A 15,197-nucleotide genomic window follows, 5' to 3' on the forward strand; every position below is an offset into this window, starting at 1 on the left:
AACTCAATACATACTTTAAAATAATCGTTATTCCTACCTTGTCAGCTATGAGTATTTTCTCACTTTGTTTGGACATAACAGACGTTAAATACATTTTTAAAAATAAACACACCAGAAAAATTCAATTTCACGACCGGATTCGTACCTCACGGACTGATCAGGCGAAGGCAGGAATCAAAATCGGACATTCATTTGACATGTCTAAGTCCGTACCACTGAGCAACAGTGTCTCATCCGGTGGAATACGTGTTGTAGCTTTTCTGTAACTGTCGATTAGAGCGTATGGTGCACGTTCTACCATTTTAAAGAGGGCACACTGGTGGTTTGGAATCTGACAGTGTACACATAATTAACAAGTCAGAAATACCTCCAATCATTTATTTCGCGTTAACTTTATTAGTTCCTTAAACAACTTCAAATCAATTGTAGAAGTCTCCTGCGATCAAGGAAAGGGTTTGCGTTACAATAGGTTTTCAGGTAAGAAACTTGTTGAATGTTGAATAAATGAATGAATTTCCAATGGTTAAGAAACCCCTTCTGTTTTGGTGGCTGTAAAATGTCCCCAGTGAGTGATGACATTACAATAGGCATTAGACCATTTTTTTGATGAGATTATCATATACCTGGATTGATTGATCTCCTGTTATTCTGTTACTTCCTTACTAAGCTCTACCTATATAGGGCAATAGTGGTTTCAACCAAACTAATCTTACACTACACATTCTTTTGTAGAAAGTAAATCTGCCATGTACATAATTTACTGCAATTACACACACCACGGACATTTTGCTACATGCGTGAGTGCGGGGTGCTTTTGTGGAGGACTGTCTTAGCGATCACTACTAGTACCGACGGTCTGCACTTAATACGGACTTTCAACACTATTTCCAATGGTTTCTGTTTCAGACTTTACGTTGTTAGATCTGAAGGCTCGTCGTTTTCCTTTCACATGACGTCCGATTATCCTTACAGCATGTGTGACCAATCACGTTTCGCTGGACAAACAATTAACGTGTTATCAAACAACAACTGAGCTGTGCTGTTTAACCAGGGAGTTGTTCTGGTATAACCACGAACCAATAACTTCAAATCGAAACTTAATGGGAGGAGAGAAATGTTCGTGCAGAAATATTAATACCCTGTCCGATCCCGCGATGGGATCATTCCGGGGGATTTGGTCGATACCGATAGGTAGAGGGGAAACAATCTGCGATGAATTTAGAAGAATGTTTTTATTTGGTGGTGGTAACAGATATTTAAGATGGGAATTCCTGATAAGTTGCTTGATTGTTTACTTAAACTTAAAATTAATTTAACAGCCATACCACTGAATGGAAAAAACAGACTAGATGGGGGGGGGTGTTGGGGAATAACTGCTAGCGAGAGTGCCAAGAAGTAAATGAGGAGAACTGAGGTTTGTTAGAACAGTAGTGAAAGTTGGTAATAGTATAGCTTAGAAGGAGGTTTTAATATGGGGGTTTTTAGTTTAGTGTTTATATTAGAGTTTGCTATTAAGGTATTTTTTTGAAAAGTAATTATTTGGTAGAGTATGCAGATTTTAAAACAAACGAGCGACGGTGAATTAAAAATTGCCAGCATTTAGATACGTTGTTGTCGCAGTGAGGTTTAAAGGAAAGTTTACGGTTAAACTTGACCCCGAGAAAATTTGCTAGAACAGTGTTATGATGGGTAGAATTAAATAGGGATACAGCAGTAAAAATTGTTTTTAAGGCGTGTATTTAGGTAACTGAGTGCTACTACTTAAACTTAATAAGGTCGATTTAAACATGCCACCTGTTGCACCAATTCTCCAAGTGGATAATGGCTTTATGGGTATATTTTACTGTAAGTGTAGGGGTGTAGCCAGTGTTTTAGATGGGTGGTGTCGTCTGCATATAGGCTGAAATTGCTATAGTTATAAGGGGAAAATGAAGGTCATTGACAAGTATTGAATAGAGTAGAAAGCTACGAGCTACACCTTGTAGGGCTCCGACATGAAAGTGGATGGGATTACAGGAAAAATTTTGATAAAAGATCCTAAGTTTACTGTTACTAGAGAAAGAGGAATGATATCGAGTTATGTTTGCGATTAGATTTAAGTTATGCGTATGTGAGTCATGAGTACGCATATGAAATATGAGGAGCGTTCTCCTTGCTTGATAAGATTTAGAATTACTTTGGTTAATTTCCACAGCTAAGGTTTAACAATCTGAAATGCGGAGTGTTTGTGGCAGGTTTGAACAAATTGTTTGGTCATTTAATAGGTGTACCTGTCAATGTAATCTAAGGGTTTCTCCCTGGGAGGGGATATGTTCCAAGAGTGATGCCCCACCCCCCCCCCCGTTTGCATTCTACAAATCAAAATAGTCTGGTTAAGGGTTATATTTAAGTTGGTTTCGAAGATAATAGGGTAGTGATCACTAATAACATCTTCTTAAATAATATGGATGGAGTGGATTTTGGAGCCATGTGATCAGAGCAAACAATTATATTAAGGTGTTTTTGGAAAATATGATAGTCTAGGGTATGTACATTGGTGTTATCATCTAGTTTTGTCTCATTCAGAGAAATGATATCAGGGGTATCCTGATAAACATTTTGTATTACCACTTGAACTGAAATGCGTGCGTTAACATATTGTAGATCAGTACATACTAAGTGGAATCATCAGCTCTCTCGAACCACAAACGGTGACTTGCGATAACATAAACAAAACATATTAATAGGTGTTCTCTTTCTTGATTCAGTACAGTAGGTATTGTTGGCATAGACTCACCCGAAGAAAATGGTGGGTGAGGGGGGTGGGAGGATGGGGGAGCAGGGGTATTGGACTTTTATACGGGGAGAAGACGTAACCAGTTATATCATTGGCACATGAGTCGGTAGAGACAACAACAGTGCACCACAGGGATATATGCGAGCAAAGCAAACAATATTTCACGTTCTATAAAATGGAAAGATCATAATTTTGATGGAAAATGATCAATGAGATACTTTTTCACTGATCAATGTACGTTTTGATTGGTCTCAAAGAATTTGATCAAATATAACAAGTAGTTCATAAAGTAATTTGCATACTCTAAATTAAAAACCGCTGCAAAAGTAAACAAGGTTATCCTTAATACAAACCTTTCTGCTTAAGTAATCATTAGTTATTTTCTAACTTATTTCATAAATTTTCCATACGATGAACATATGAAGTGTCACCTAAATTACAAATTAAAAGTATAGTACATATAATTGTTCTTGGTCAAATGTTCTACTTGATTCAGTGTGCGGTGTAACGTTTTTTTTCATCAAACACACAACACAACAGAAAGCTACATTGTTGGCTCGTTAATTTTTAATTTACATTATAATAAGCAAATGTTTCAGAAAGTTGAGTTGTTTTAAAACAGATTGTCTACAGTTGCCTTGGAGATCTCTCACTTTCTAGAAGGTGCAAATGGTATATCTTAATTGCATGTACCATGGTTAATAATTGTTCAAACTAATAAGCATATCAAAATTGATCCAAGCTATGGCTACTAAAAAGACAAATGCTACAACTGTCTTGATATTAAACCATGATAGGTTTTGTATCACGTATTGAGTGCGTGTACTTCCGTCTTCCTTCTTAACGACTGCGGGAATTTCAGAATTTATGTTTTGGGGTTCCGAATTGGTGTTGGTATCGGAACTTGCCGTTGGTGGGTCCTTACTATTAGAAAATAAGTTATACTCATTTTTCTTTCGTCTGTTGCGCAGGGAGTCTCTCTTCTTGAGGATAAAGAGACGGAAATTTGTCATCTTGGAGATAATGTAACTGTCATCTTCTATGCCCATATTTATTACAGAAAATACCGTTTCCACAGCTACTACAATACTTAAAGTCGCAATGGATTTACCTGAAAAAAGTCATAGAAAAGAACATACACAATATATAAGGTTACTTAAAAATTGCTACATGCACATCTGTTTATATATCATATCTTCTCGTTTCTCTTAACATACACACTGAATCAACCATTTTCGTATCTTTATAGTACAAATACCTTGGACACAAAAAACTGACAAGCCAAAATATATCTCAAAAGCAGAGAAAAAATCAGAGAAATACCGTCAAAAATATATCTTGACAAACCAAACAAGGAAAACACTTTCAATGGCAACAAAGGGCTATCGTAAAAGTCATTTATCCTAGAAGGGCGCCATGGTTCCGATATTTTGTCATTTGGTTTTCGAATAATGACCAAAATGCTATTTTACCTATGTTGGCTGAAGTTTGATCATATGACAGACTCGCAACAATCAAGTCCCTTGGTCTTATGGTTTAAGAGGACTTGAGAGGTGAATTTATTTTGTTCACAACACATTAATAAATACAACTTATTTTACCCTACCTCCGAACTGGTAATCACACTCACTATGCTACCACTTTGTTACACCTAATAATGCGCATTAATTCATCAAGTTTCAGGTCAGTGCTACAACCGATGAAAGGTGGGAAGAATTGTACATACTTTAATTTATCAGTTGATGAACGAGCACAATGTCTCAACCCCAATATACACACTTGATTAAAGAGTGGTCATTGTATTGAAGCCATATATTATGTTAAATCGTATGTTCGAATACAGCGTCGTATGATAGATTCCGGAGTGGTCAAGTGCTAGGCCACATTAATAATGGCCTGATCCCAAAGTCGCTTCAAACATTGGGATTTTTCGTCTAACTTGAGCAATATTAATCTTCTTTTTTTATTTAAATGCGTTTATATATTTTGTAGATGTATATTTCTGATATAAAATACCCTATTATATAATATACTACTATAAGGGGGAACATTAACGGTGCAGTAGGGGACTGTACTTACACACTTCAGAGAAAGCAGTATCAGGAAGTACTTGGTATAGCGTCCCAAGTTGAATGATTAAAGCCAGAAGGCACATCATACCAAACGCTGGTCCGGTGTTGTCTCCTCTTGGAAAGCAGATAGTAAACACACTCAAACCTGATACCAATATGTTTGGGGCCACTAATGTGTACATGCTGAATTTTGGGTCAAGTCTTTCCAAAGTGGCGATGTACCGAACATATGATTGGTTTTTAAGGTAGTGGTCGCATCTGTAGAGGGGGTCATTACCTCCATGATCAGTAAATTTTAAACGCCAAGTAAGATGCTCAAATTCACATGAATCCATGTTGCCCAAAATGTGTAGTTTTTGCTGCATGGTTAAAGTATAAAAGACCAAAATAAGTCCGATGCTTTAAAAGAATAGGAATAGGAATATGTATAGGAATAGGAATATGAATATGAATTGGAAGAGGAGATGAATATAGGGAGAGCTGAAGAGGTGGAGAGGTGGAAAGGTTGAGAGGGAGAAAGCGAGGGAGAGGTGGGGGGAGAGGGGGGAGGGCAAGGAGGAAGAAGAGGGCAAGGAGGGGAAGGAGTGGAAGGAGAGCAAGGAGGGCAAGGAGGGCAAGGAGGGCAAGGAGGGCAAGGAGGGCAAGGAGGGCAAGGAGGGCAAGGAGAGCAAGGAGGGCAAGGAGAAAAGGAGGAGAAGGAGGGAAAGGAGTGGAAGGAGGGGAAAGAGGGGAATTGGGGGGAAGAGGGGAAGTAGGGGAAGGAGGGGAAGGAGGGAAGGAGGGAAGGAATGAAAGGAGGGAAAGAGGGGAAGGAGGGGAAGGAGGAGAAGGAGGAGAAGGAGGAGAAGGAGGGGAAGGAGTGGAAGGAGGGGAAGGAGTGGAAGGAGGGGAAAGAGGGGAAGGAGGGGAAAGAGGGGAAGGAGGGAAAGGAGGAGAAGGAGCGGTAGGAGTGGAAGAGGGGAAGGAGGGGAAGGAGGAGAAGGAGGGGAAGGAGGGGAAGGAGGGGAAGGAGGGGAAGGAGGGGAAGGAGGGGAAGGAGGGGAAGGAGGGGAAGGAGGGGAAGGAGGGGAAGGAGGGGAAAGAGGGGAAGGAGGGGAAGGAGAAGGAGGGGAAGGAGGGGAAGGAGTTGAAGGAGGGGAAGGAGGGGAAAGAGGGGAAGGAGTGGAAGAGGGGCAGGAGGAGAAGGAGGAGAAGGAGGAGAAGGAGGGAAGGAGGGAAGGAGGGGAAGGAGGAGAAGGGGGGAAGGAGGGGAAGGAGGAGAAGGAGAGGAAGGAGTGGAAGAGGGGAAGGAGGGGAAGAAGGGAAGAAGGAAAAGAAGGGGAAGAGAAAAAGGAGGAGGAAGAATCCGAAAGACAATGAGAAGAAATGGAATTAGAAGGAGGAGAAGAAGAAGAAGAAGAAGAAGAAGTATGAGAATCAGAAAAGAGTATTAAGAAATAAGAAGAAGAATAAGAACTAACTTGTTTCATATCAACTTTGAGGGTTCATAAAGTTGTGAGCCAAATTGCTACAATACTGTACTACATATTATGTTTGTGCAACCACAATAAACCCCCACTCCTCAGTTAGTACGTACAAGAACGATTATGCTATGAGTTATTTGACAAAACAGTTTTTGAAACTCGAATAAAACTTTGAAACGTTTAATTTCAACGACGGAAATGATGCAAGTTTTACAGTTGCTTTTTTATGGACAATATCCTTCAGCATTGATGTGGTTATCTGTATCAATAATTCTTCCTCACAAAAAAAGAAAGGAAAAAGACAGCTCCAAATGAAACAGACAAAATTGTACAAATCAAGGCAAAACCAAAATAATATGATTTATTAATAATATGATTTATGATTTCTAGAAGAATTATGCAACCGTACTTCATTTTGTGACGTATTTATCAATGTTGATTGTAATGTTCACAAATATATTACTTTCTCTGTGTTCATAACGCTTGTAACGATAGTTCAATGTTTACCTCATTGTCCTCGTGCAGCCAAGTTGTAAACGTTACGTCACAAGTATGTTCGTCTTTTGGAAATTTATCCACGTTTATCGAGCAATACGTTCTCGTCGACGCTATGGTTACCCAGTCTACTTTTCCAGTATTATATACTTTTACGATATCGGTCTCCGTTTGGAAACTTTCATCGTTATTTTTTGACATTCTGAAAATAAACAACAACAGGCAACACATTGATGATACCAACATATAAGCATGCAAGACATAACTCTTTGGAAGCAAACTGGGTCGATTTGATAAAATGGACTGTGTATTTGTTCATTCCTGCTACGTATTAGTATCGTTTTTGTGATATAGTTACTGTCTGTTGATTTACGGAGAAAGTATACAAAGTATACTTGTTTTAATGATACTTGGCTTTGAGGATTCCACAAATGAAACAGAAGAAGGAGAAAGGAGAGGGACGAAAAAAGGTTTAGGTTTAGGATCTGTGGTCAGCGAGCATTGCATAACCTTGTCCGTCATGTGATTACAAAGGGAATCCGAAGTGAAGAGGCCTAAATATAAGTTGATTTGATGAAAGAGTTTGAATCAAGTCTCTAGGTATTACGAGTGATTTATGTTATACCTAGCATTTCCTTACATTAGGATAGACAGCGGTTAAGATAAACCTTCAAAATTCCTTAATATATTTGACCAATTCTGAAAAGTATGTCGCAAGTAAAAGGACAGTCATTAAGTTAATAAACAGCAACACACGAAAGAAAATGGAGAAAAGGTATTCTAATTTGGAATGGCATCTTACCTTTCATACAAAATCAATTCCGGTTGCCATATTTCATTGAGGGAAAGTTCTATGTAGTGTAGGTCATCGTAATCATCAGGATTCCAAGAAAGGCGAAAGTCATTCCAAGTCTGTATATATATATATATATATATATATATATATATATATATATATATATATATATATATATATAGATTAGGGTAGATGGAGATAGAGATAGCGGTAAAGGTAAAGGTAGAGGTAGAAACACACCCTGTTAATTTGTCAGTTATCTAAGGTTGAGGAGCTTCCTACGAAGAAGTATAAGCAAACACGTTTAACAATTTTCTGTACATATATATATATATATATTTATATATATATATACATATATATATACATATATATATATATATATTTATTTATTTATATATATATATATATATATATATATATATATATATATATATAGATGAAGGGTAGATGGAGATAGAGATAGCGGTAAAGGTAGAGGTAGAAACACACCGTGTTAATTTGTCAGTTATCTAAGGTTGAGGAGCTTCCTACGAAGAAGTATAAGCAAACACGTTTAACAATTTTCTGGCATTGGAAACATTGCTCAGTTTCAAACATAAGAAAGAAATCAAACAAACCATGCCCATGGTGCCTCTTAACTGCAATTCCTGATTAATGTAATCCTGAAAGAAATAAGCAACACAATCACCGCAAATGTTCCATAATCAAAGTTAAGTATTAGCATCACAGTTAGCAACACTATTCATTTATTTTATCGTACCGATAACAATGTTTGTGCTGATTTCAACTTCATCTAACAAAGAATAAATGTTCAAACATTCATTTACTCAATCACGTTTAAGCATTATACTCTTGGCCAATGACAACTGTTTTTACTCATTTCTTTCATTATTAGCAAACACATTTCCCCATTTCGTTGTACAATGTTTTGGTTAATTGGATTTTTCATTTAGGGATCGGGATTTCTTCCTGGCTTCATTCAGAGGCGGAATGGTTTACCAATTTACCGGCTACGAGGCCGTGAACCAACAGGTTTAGGTACTGAAGGTGCGAATTTCCTCTCGGTGGTAAAAAAGTGTTAGTTTCACTTGCGGTACAAAATACGCCCTTCTCTCAATGCCCAGCGTCATCGACTGGATCACTGAGCTGGTAAAAATAATACCTCAGTCCGCCCTGGTCCCGAGTGAAATATTGGAAAACACGCATCGCGTTGTAAAATATGCTTTCCCATGTGTGCTGTTTAAAGGCATGTATACTTTAAACAGGCCTGGTGATGATGACTTTTGACAGTTCCCATTGATCGTATGTCGTAATACGTCAATAGCAAAGGCATTACAGTTTGTGTCCAATACATCAATCACTTTTGAATGTACAGTTCCGGAGACGTTTCCGCATAATTGTAGCTAACTGTGGCTGACTGTTGCTAACATTGACTTAGAATGTGCACTTCAATCGTGCAAATAAATATTGTAAGTATTAACATTATTTGGCATATGTCACGCTAGTAAAGGTTCCAAAATATATATATATATTTTATGACCCAAGCTATGACGTCGTCATGATGTAATTAAATAGCCGTATTTGTTCATATATTCATACGTTCTGGGTGTGAGATGAGCAGAGATCTAACTACTACGCTGTACAAACGGGTGTGTCTTAGTACATTTATATGAATGAAATATATATATATATATATATATATATATATATATATATATATATATATATATATATATATATATATATATATATATATATAAATGAAAATCGTAATGAGTTGGTTAGCATCATGTTTGATCTCTAGAGTAAGGCAAAATATGTCACCAAAAACAGAACTAGTATTGTTCGATACAGGTGACAAACGCCTACAGTGGAATTACGACCTTCCTTACCGGTTTCGAACCTCTGGACATACAATCAGCGTCCATAGCCTAGTGGTTAGGGTGTCCGCGTACAGAGCGGAAGGCCCGTGGTTCGAATCCCGGTGGAGGCTGAAAGTTTTTTCACTGTTCTTGATTTTCCAACTCATTACGATTTTCATTTATATATATTCATTTGCCTTTGTCGTTTACCTCCATTGCATATATATATATATATATATATATGTGTGTGTGGGTGTGTGTGTGTGTGTGTGTGTGTAGAAATAACTATTAAACATTACCAACTCATGTATAAACGGATCAAATCGGAATCCAACTTCTACTGTTTGGTATGAATCATTCACAGGTCTCAAATATTTCACATACTCGTTTGTGTCGGTGAGGTTGTGATACAACCAATTTCGAGTATTCATGTCAGCACTCTCCACTATAGAAGGATAATTAAAATGGAAGAGATCACTGTTATTAATATTACACGATTTTAGGCCTACAGGTATTGAATTCTGTTGTTTTGTTTTTTTCGTTTTTTGTATCATTTTTAAGATGAAGCTAACGTGTGAGGGACAAATAGGTTTTGGCAAATAGTTTTTGGCTGAAGTTTTGGCGAATACATCATATATAAAAGGGGAGACATACACAATGATCATATTGAGCTTTATTGAACAATGCCCCGGAGATATCTGACTTTAAATTTTTGTAATCTTACTTTTCATGGTGACGCTTGGAGCTGAAACTTAATTTTCATTGGTTTTCATATCACGTTTTCAAGGTAGTATGTAAATATTGTTGACTTTAAAACAAACACCATTATTTTGTCACTATAAGAAATACAATATAGCAGAAAATAAACGAAGTCATTTATTACGCAAATCACTTCAATTGAAGCACACGTGACTCGATGATGTCATATTTAGAATAGCTCGTCTTGCGTTTTATGTAAGACCGAACATTAAATCTGTGATATCTCCCACCTGGAATACTATATTAAAGAGCTGTTTGAGGAAGCTTTCATCACAGTTATCTTTATAATGTATACTAATTATTATAGTAACGGGTTTTGTCAACTTAAAGACCAATTATGGAGACATTTTTTTTTTGGGGGGGGGGGGATTTTCCATTAATTTGGGAGTTTACATACCCATAATCAACATGTGTAAAAAATAAACTTCGAAAACCTAATATGACCCATCAAAAAACACCACGAAATGGACATGTTGGGTAGTCACGTGACATGAACCTCCGGAATGTCTGAAAACAGAGATTGACTCAAAGGAGCCTCTGGTCACCGTGTGACGTCAAAGTTGGTATACCGCGAAAATCAAACGCTGATATAGGCACTGTTTATACACAGATAGCGAACAATTGTACTGTAATTGACTTCCAATTTTGAGCGTTTGAAAAGCTGTTAGCTCAAAACAAGAACACATGAAGGTAAAAAAAACAGTTTTAAGACAATTTTGAGAAAACAATTTTGTTTAACTGGTTATTTTATTAGCAAAATTTCCACTCAAATGGAAGCATCTTTTACATAGCGGAGCGTCAATAGGTCCGTATGGTACAATATACTGTAGAACATGCAAGCAGCTTTGCGATTCCGTAATACAATTTGATTGCATGATACCGTAAACTGAACAGAAGAATAGACCTAAAAGATGCCTCATGCGTGATATGCGACGGAAAATGGCTTACGATACTGTCAACAAATTACCAAAATAAACAAAATTTAGCGGTGAATATCCAAATCCACGTTTCTCGTTCCATCCTGGCGAAATACTACTGTGAATCTGTGTAATTCCATTGAGTTAGGTCTAGTTGAAACAGACCTTGACCAGTTACATCCCACAACCACAAGACAGTCACTAACGAAATAAAACGTCCGATCGCTACATAGAACCGTTTTTATTCAACTCCTTGGACCATGCAGATGCCGGAATAAACATAACGGACAGTATAACACAATGTATCACGAACTCACGATACTGGAATACAACAAAGGAAACAGATAAATGCGATGAAATCCTAACATGACTATTTACACATGCTGTGAGCCAACTCACTACATGTACTAACAATGCTACCCTATACGCACGGTATATACACGGTCATCTCTTACAGTAAATATTAAACTGTCAATTGCGTGATATAATGTTACATGTAAGGACGTCCAGAGCTTGTTTACGGTCAATTTCACATTAGCTATGTCCGACCATGGTCCGACACAGCTATCAACAGTATATATTTTTCGTAGAATGAGACATTTGCAGCATACGCAGAGGCAGTGTCATGCATGTGGACTCATGGGCATGAGATACTCCGGGTGCTGAAAAATCTTTCCGCGTGGATCTCAAAAAATTGATCCAAAGTCTGCGGCGTTTTAAGTCGGTTCTTTTACTTGGAAATCTAAAAAAGCTGATGCTTTTGTTGGATGAGGTATAATTGCAACCTCTAACAACACAGAATTGTGGCATTTTGGGGGGAAAGGAGTAATATCGTTGATGTTTTCGGCAGCTCAAGTATACAAATTTACACATTAAAAGTATTGTTGTGAGTGAGGTATACAAACAGTGACGTCACAGGGTCACCTGATGTCTTCGGAATGTTTCAGGAATGTCTGAAATAGGTTTCAGAAAAAGCTGACCTTTCTTCCCATTTTTCACGTATTTAACGTCCGAAATTGGTAAAGTTAATTACAGCAATGTAATTGGAGTGAGTTAAGGATTACATACATGCAAAATGGTGGGATTTTATGTTCATCGAAAAGTCTCCATAGTTGGTCTTTAAATGAAAATACTCTTATTATTTTCGCAAAACTTCAAAACAGTTTCCTTACGAACAGATTACAATTTTATTTTTCCACCAAAGAGCTGAGCGTTCCATGCATTAGAAATCCACATCGAAATTCTCTAACAGGGCTAACAGGTATTGGTAATAACGAACAATTATTTCAAGCCAACAAATAAATAGACTTGGCAAAATTTATTGATATACTCACCGAAAGGTAAGTTAAATGCAATACACATTAACGTAAGCAGCAAGCATTGAGTGAAAAACATGATGCTCCGATTCAAAAGACGTCACAAGTCATCCAACCCCAACACTCTTAAGATCAAGAATGAAAGAATATGGGCTACATAATATCGATCTATATAGCTTTCTTTCATATGCTGGTGTCATACTTTATCAGGAATAAATCAACATACGACAACAATACATACGTAGGCGTCTCTCAGCGAACGGCTTCACAGATGCCTGTGATAACATTTAAGTTGTTTATTGGGTTAAAGTTATCCCTGTGTGTATTTACTTCTTCAGAGATAAAATTTTACTACAGGTGGTTCAACTGCTGCGATATCGCTATGGACTGATAGGACCAATGTGTAGGCCTAATTGTAATGCCCTACTTGAACTTTGTACCAAGTACGACTATTTGAATTCTTAATATCTGAACGTAGATCTATCTAAAATGAATAGGACAGGCTTTCGCAACTGAGGACTGTTTACATTAGACAACTTGCTCGGTGTAAAAACCAGCGATCATCGAAAACAATCCGGGGAACCATAATTCTTTTAATGTTCAGTGCTGATGCTAATTCAAACTACTTTTGGATATGAGCACCCTCCATTTAGCAAATCTTTTCAAAGGGAGCGGCCACCCTACACCCGCACGTCATAATTCTGAGCCCCTCCCTTCAAACTTGGTGGCTGCGTTTCTGAACAAATAACCCGCGTTACAAATCAACAACGGTAGTTAAATATCATCGCTGATCCCGAGTCATCCCCAGCTGCCTTTATTCATTACAAATTTAACATCGTGCGAAGGTGTGCCGTGCTTGCAGTCAAATGGGTCAATTGATAAATGTCCTTGTCGGTATATTTTTTGTTTCCTAACCATGTAAAAATTGTCCCTATTTGACGTTTCCTTCTTGTAGAAATTTGGCTTTCAAATCCACCAGCTGCTCATCAAAAGTTTGTTCGATCAAATTTCCAATAAAATATCACATTTAACTAAATTTATGCGAGTAAAATTAAGTTGGCTTGACGTTTCGATCATAGCAAGATCTTCTTCAGAGACTAAATGACAAGTGCCATTCTTTTACATATTCTCTTACACATGCTCTATAGTGGAATAGCAGTTTGCTAACATATTTTTATTATTTTATGTTGATTTATGCGTGTGGTTATTATATACATGAATGATAAAATGGCAAACTTCTTTTCTAGCATTTAGCTGAGAGTGAAGAGAATTTATGTTTTTTTTATCCTATGTAACGTCATTGCTGCGGTCTGGGTAGGAAATCTAACTGAAATATTCCACCAACTTTATAATTTTGGTACACTTTTGACTTATATCTTGAATAATGTAAGCAATGGCATTGATGGTAATTGTCAAATTTGACTGCAATAATCTAAAAGTTTGAAAGATATGTTGGTTAGTTTTTATAAGATTCCAGCTCTCTTATTCATATTGTACCTTTATCTCCAAATAGCATAGCTGAACAAACCTACTGACTATTTACATGTTATCTAACAGACAGTTTGCAGTACGTAAATCAATCTGCATAAACTATAGAGCAGAAACTTTTTGGGAACTTAAGTAGCTGCGTCTCCATCGGGAAGCGATTGTGAATCAATTTCCTTATTAACAAACGATGACTTATTTGCAATGATTTCAATCTTGTTGATATATGATTGTCCGACAAAATAAAATAATATTGTTATATTAGGTTATATTTGCCAATCCACATAGTAGGTGGTTAGAAATTATGGCCAATAGAGGACATACTCATTAACTGAGGGTCGGGTTAACTAGGCCAGGGTGATATCCGGTTGAACTGACAATTCGAACAAATTACTTAAATTTAAACGATCCGAGCCCATGGGCTCAGAACTTAATTAAAATTTTAAAGCAACGAGTTTCACTTCTAATATTGTTGTCAAGATCAATTGAAGGTGCTTCCAGCATATTTGATTATGTGCTTTGTAAGTGTCAATGAAAGTGAAATCGCCCATTTGAACTGCAGCAGCAGACCGTCTCTATTCACTCCAAATATGTTTTTGGAGCAAGTCCGCAATCCACTGTCTAGCGAATCAGAGATATAAGGGGAAGATAACTGGATTTACATTCCTTAACCTCTACCGCGTATCTATCCCAGTAATTCGAAAACGCATTGGCACCAATTTTGCCAAGATGATGACATGATTATATATATTAGTTCATTCTAAAATTTTGCTAATTAGACTAGTTGTTTCCATGTTACTTAAGCCTCTTGTAATTCAATTAATCATTAATTATGTTACGAAGGAGAGCAGCGGGGACGAAGAGGACAAAACGTTGCACAAAATATAAAGAAAAAAGTCTCTACCAATAGAGGTAGAGGTCAATGATGATGTTATTACAAGTCTTTATTTCATAAAATTATCTGATAATCCAGTAACCTTACAAAGACCAGATAGACAAGTCAAGAAAAAGAAACACTTTCAAAGGAATATGCCACATTGGGATACAATATCTATTTAACACTGTCTCAAAAAGATAAACACAAATGGTATTTCAACGGATTGTAATACTGTGTTGAAGGGTTATTCTCATTGACAGAATTATGAGAAACATGAGGTACCGATGACTATGTGATTGAATGAATTCAGTCACAAAGCTGATGTATCAATTAAATCTTTGACAAAATCGTTTCTTAATGGCAATCTTAAAGACGC

The 15,197-nt window shown here is 37.1% G+C and overlaps 1 protein-coding gene across 11 annotated transcripts in view; it reads right to left on the reverse strand.

The window, feature by feature from the left end:
• Nucleotides 1-12,818, reverse strand: part of LOC139982981 (neuronal acetylcholine receptor subunit alpha-9-II-like) — a 209,595-nt gene extending 196,777 nt beyond the window's left edge. For 3 of the 11 annotated variants that reach the window (XR_011798454.1, XR_011798455.1, XM_071996282.1), the window contains exons 1-3: nt 12,478-12,797; nt 9,767-9,912; nt 8,223-8,267 (exon numbers count right to left, since the gene is read on the reverse strand). Coding sequence is in view for 8 of the 11 variants with exons in the window: in XM_071996282.1 (XP_071852383.1) it covers nt 8,223-8,267; nt 9,767-9,912; nt 12,478-12,538 (252 nt within the window). In the remaining 3 variants the exon portion in view is untranslated. Of the gene's footprint in view, nt 1-2,390; nt 3,888-4,855; nt 5,208-6,818; nt 7,009-7,608; nt 7,719-8,222; nt 8,268-9,766; nt 9,913-12,477 lie in introns of those variants that run through there. The other 8 variants (XM_071996283.1, XM_071996284.1, XM_071996293.1 and 5 more) reach the window with 8 other exon arrangements.
• Nucleotides 12,819-15,197: the final 2,379 nt, after the last annotated feature.

Source organism: Apostichopus japonicus, chromosome 16, assembly GCF_037975245.1.
Source record: "Apostichopus japonicus isolate 1M-3 chromosome 16, ASM3797524v1, whole genome shotgun sequence".
Lineage (NCBI taxonomy): Eukaryota > Metazoa > Echinodermata > Holothuroidea > Aspidochirotida > Stichopodidae > Apostichopus > Apostichopus japonicus.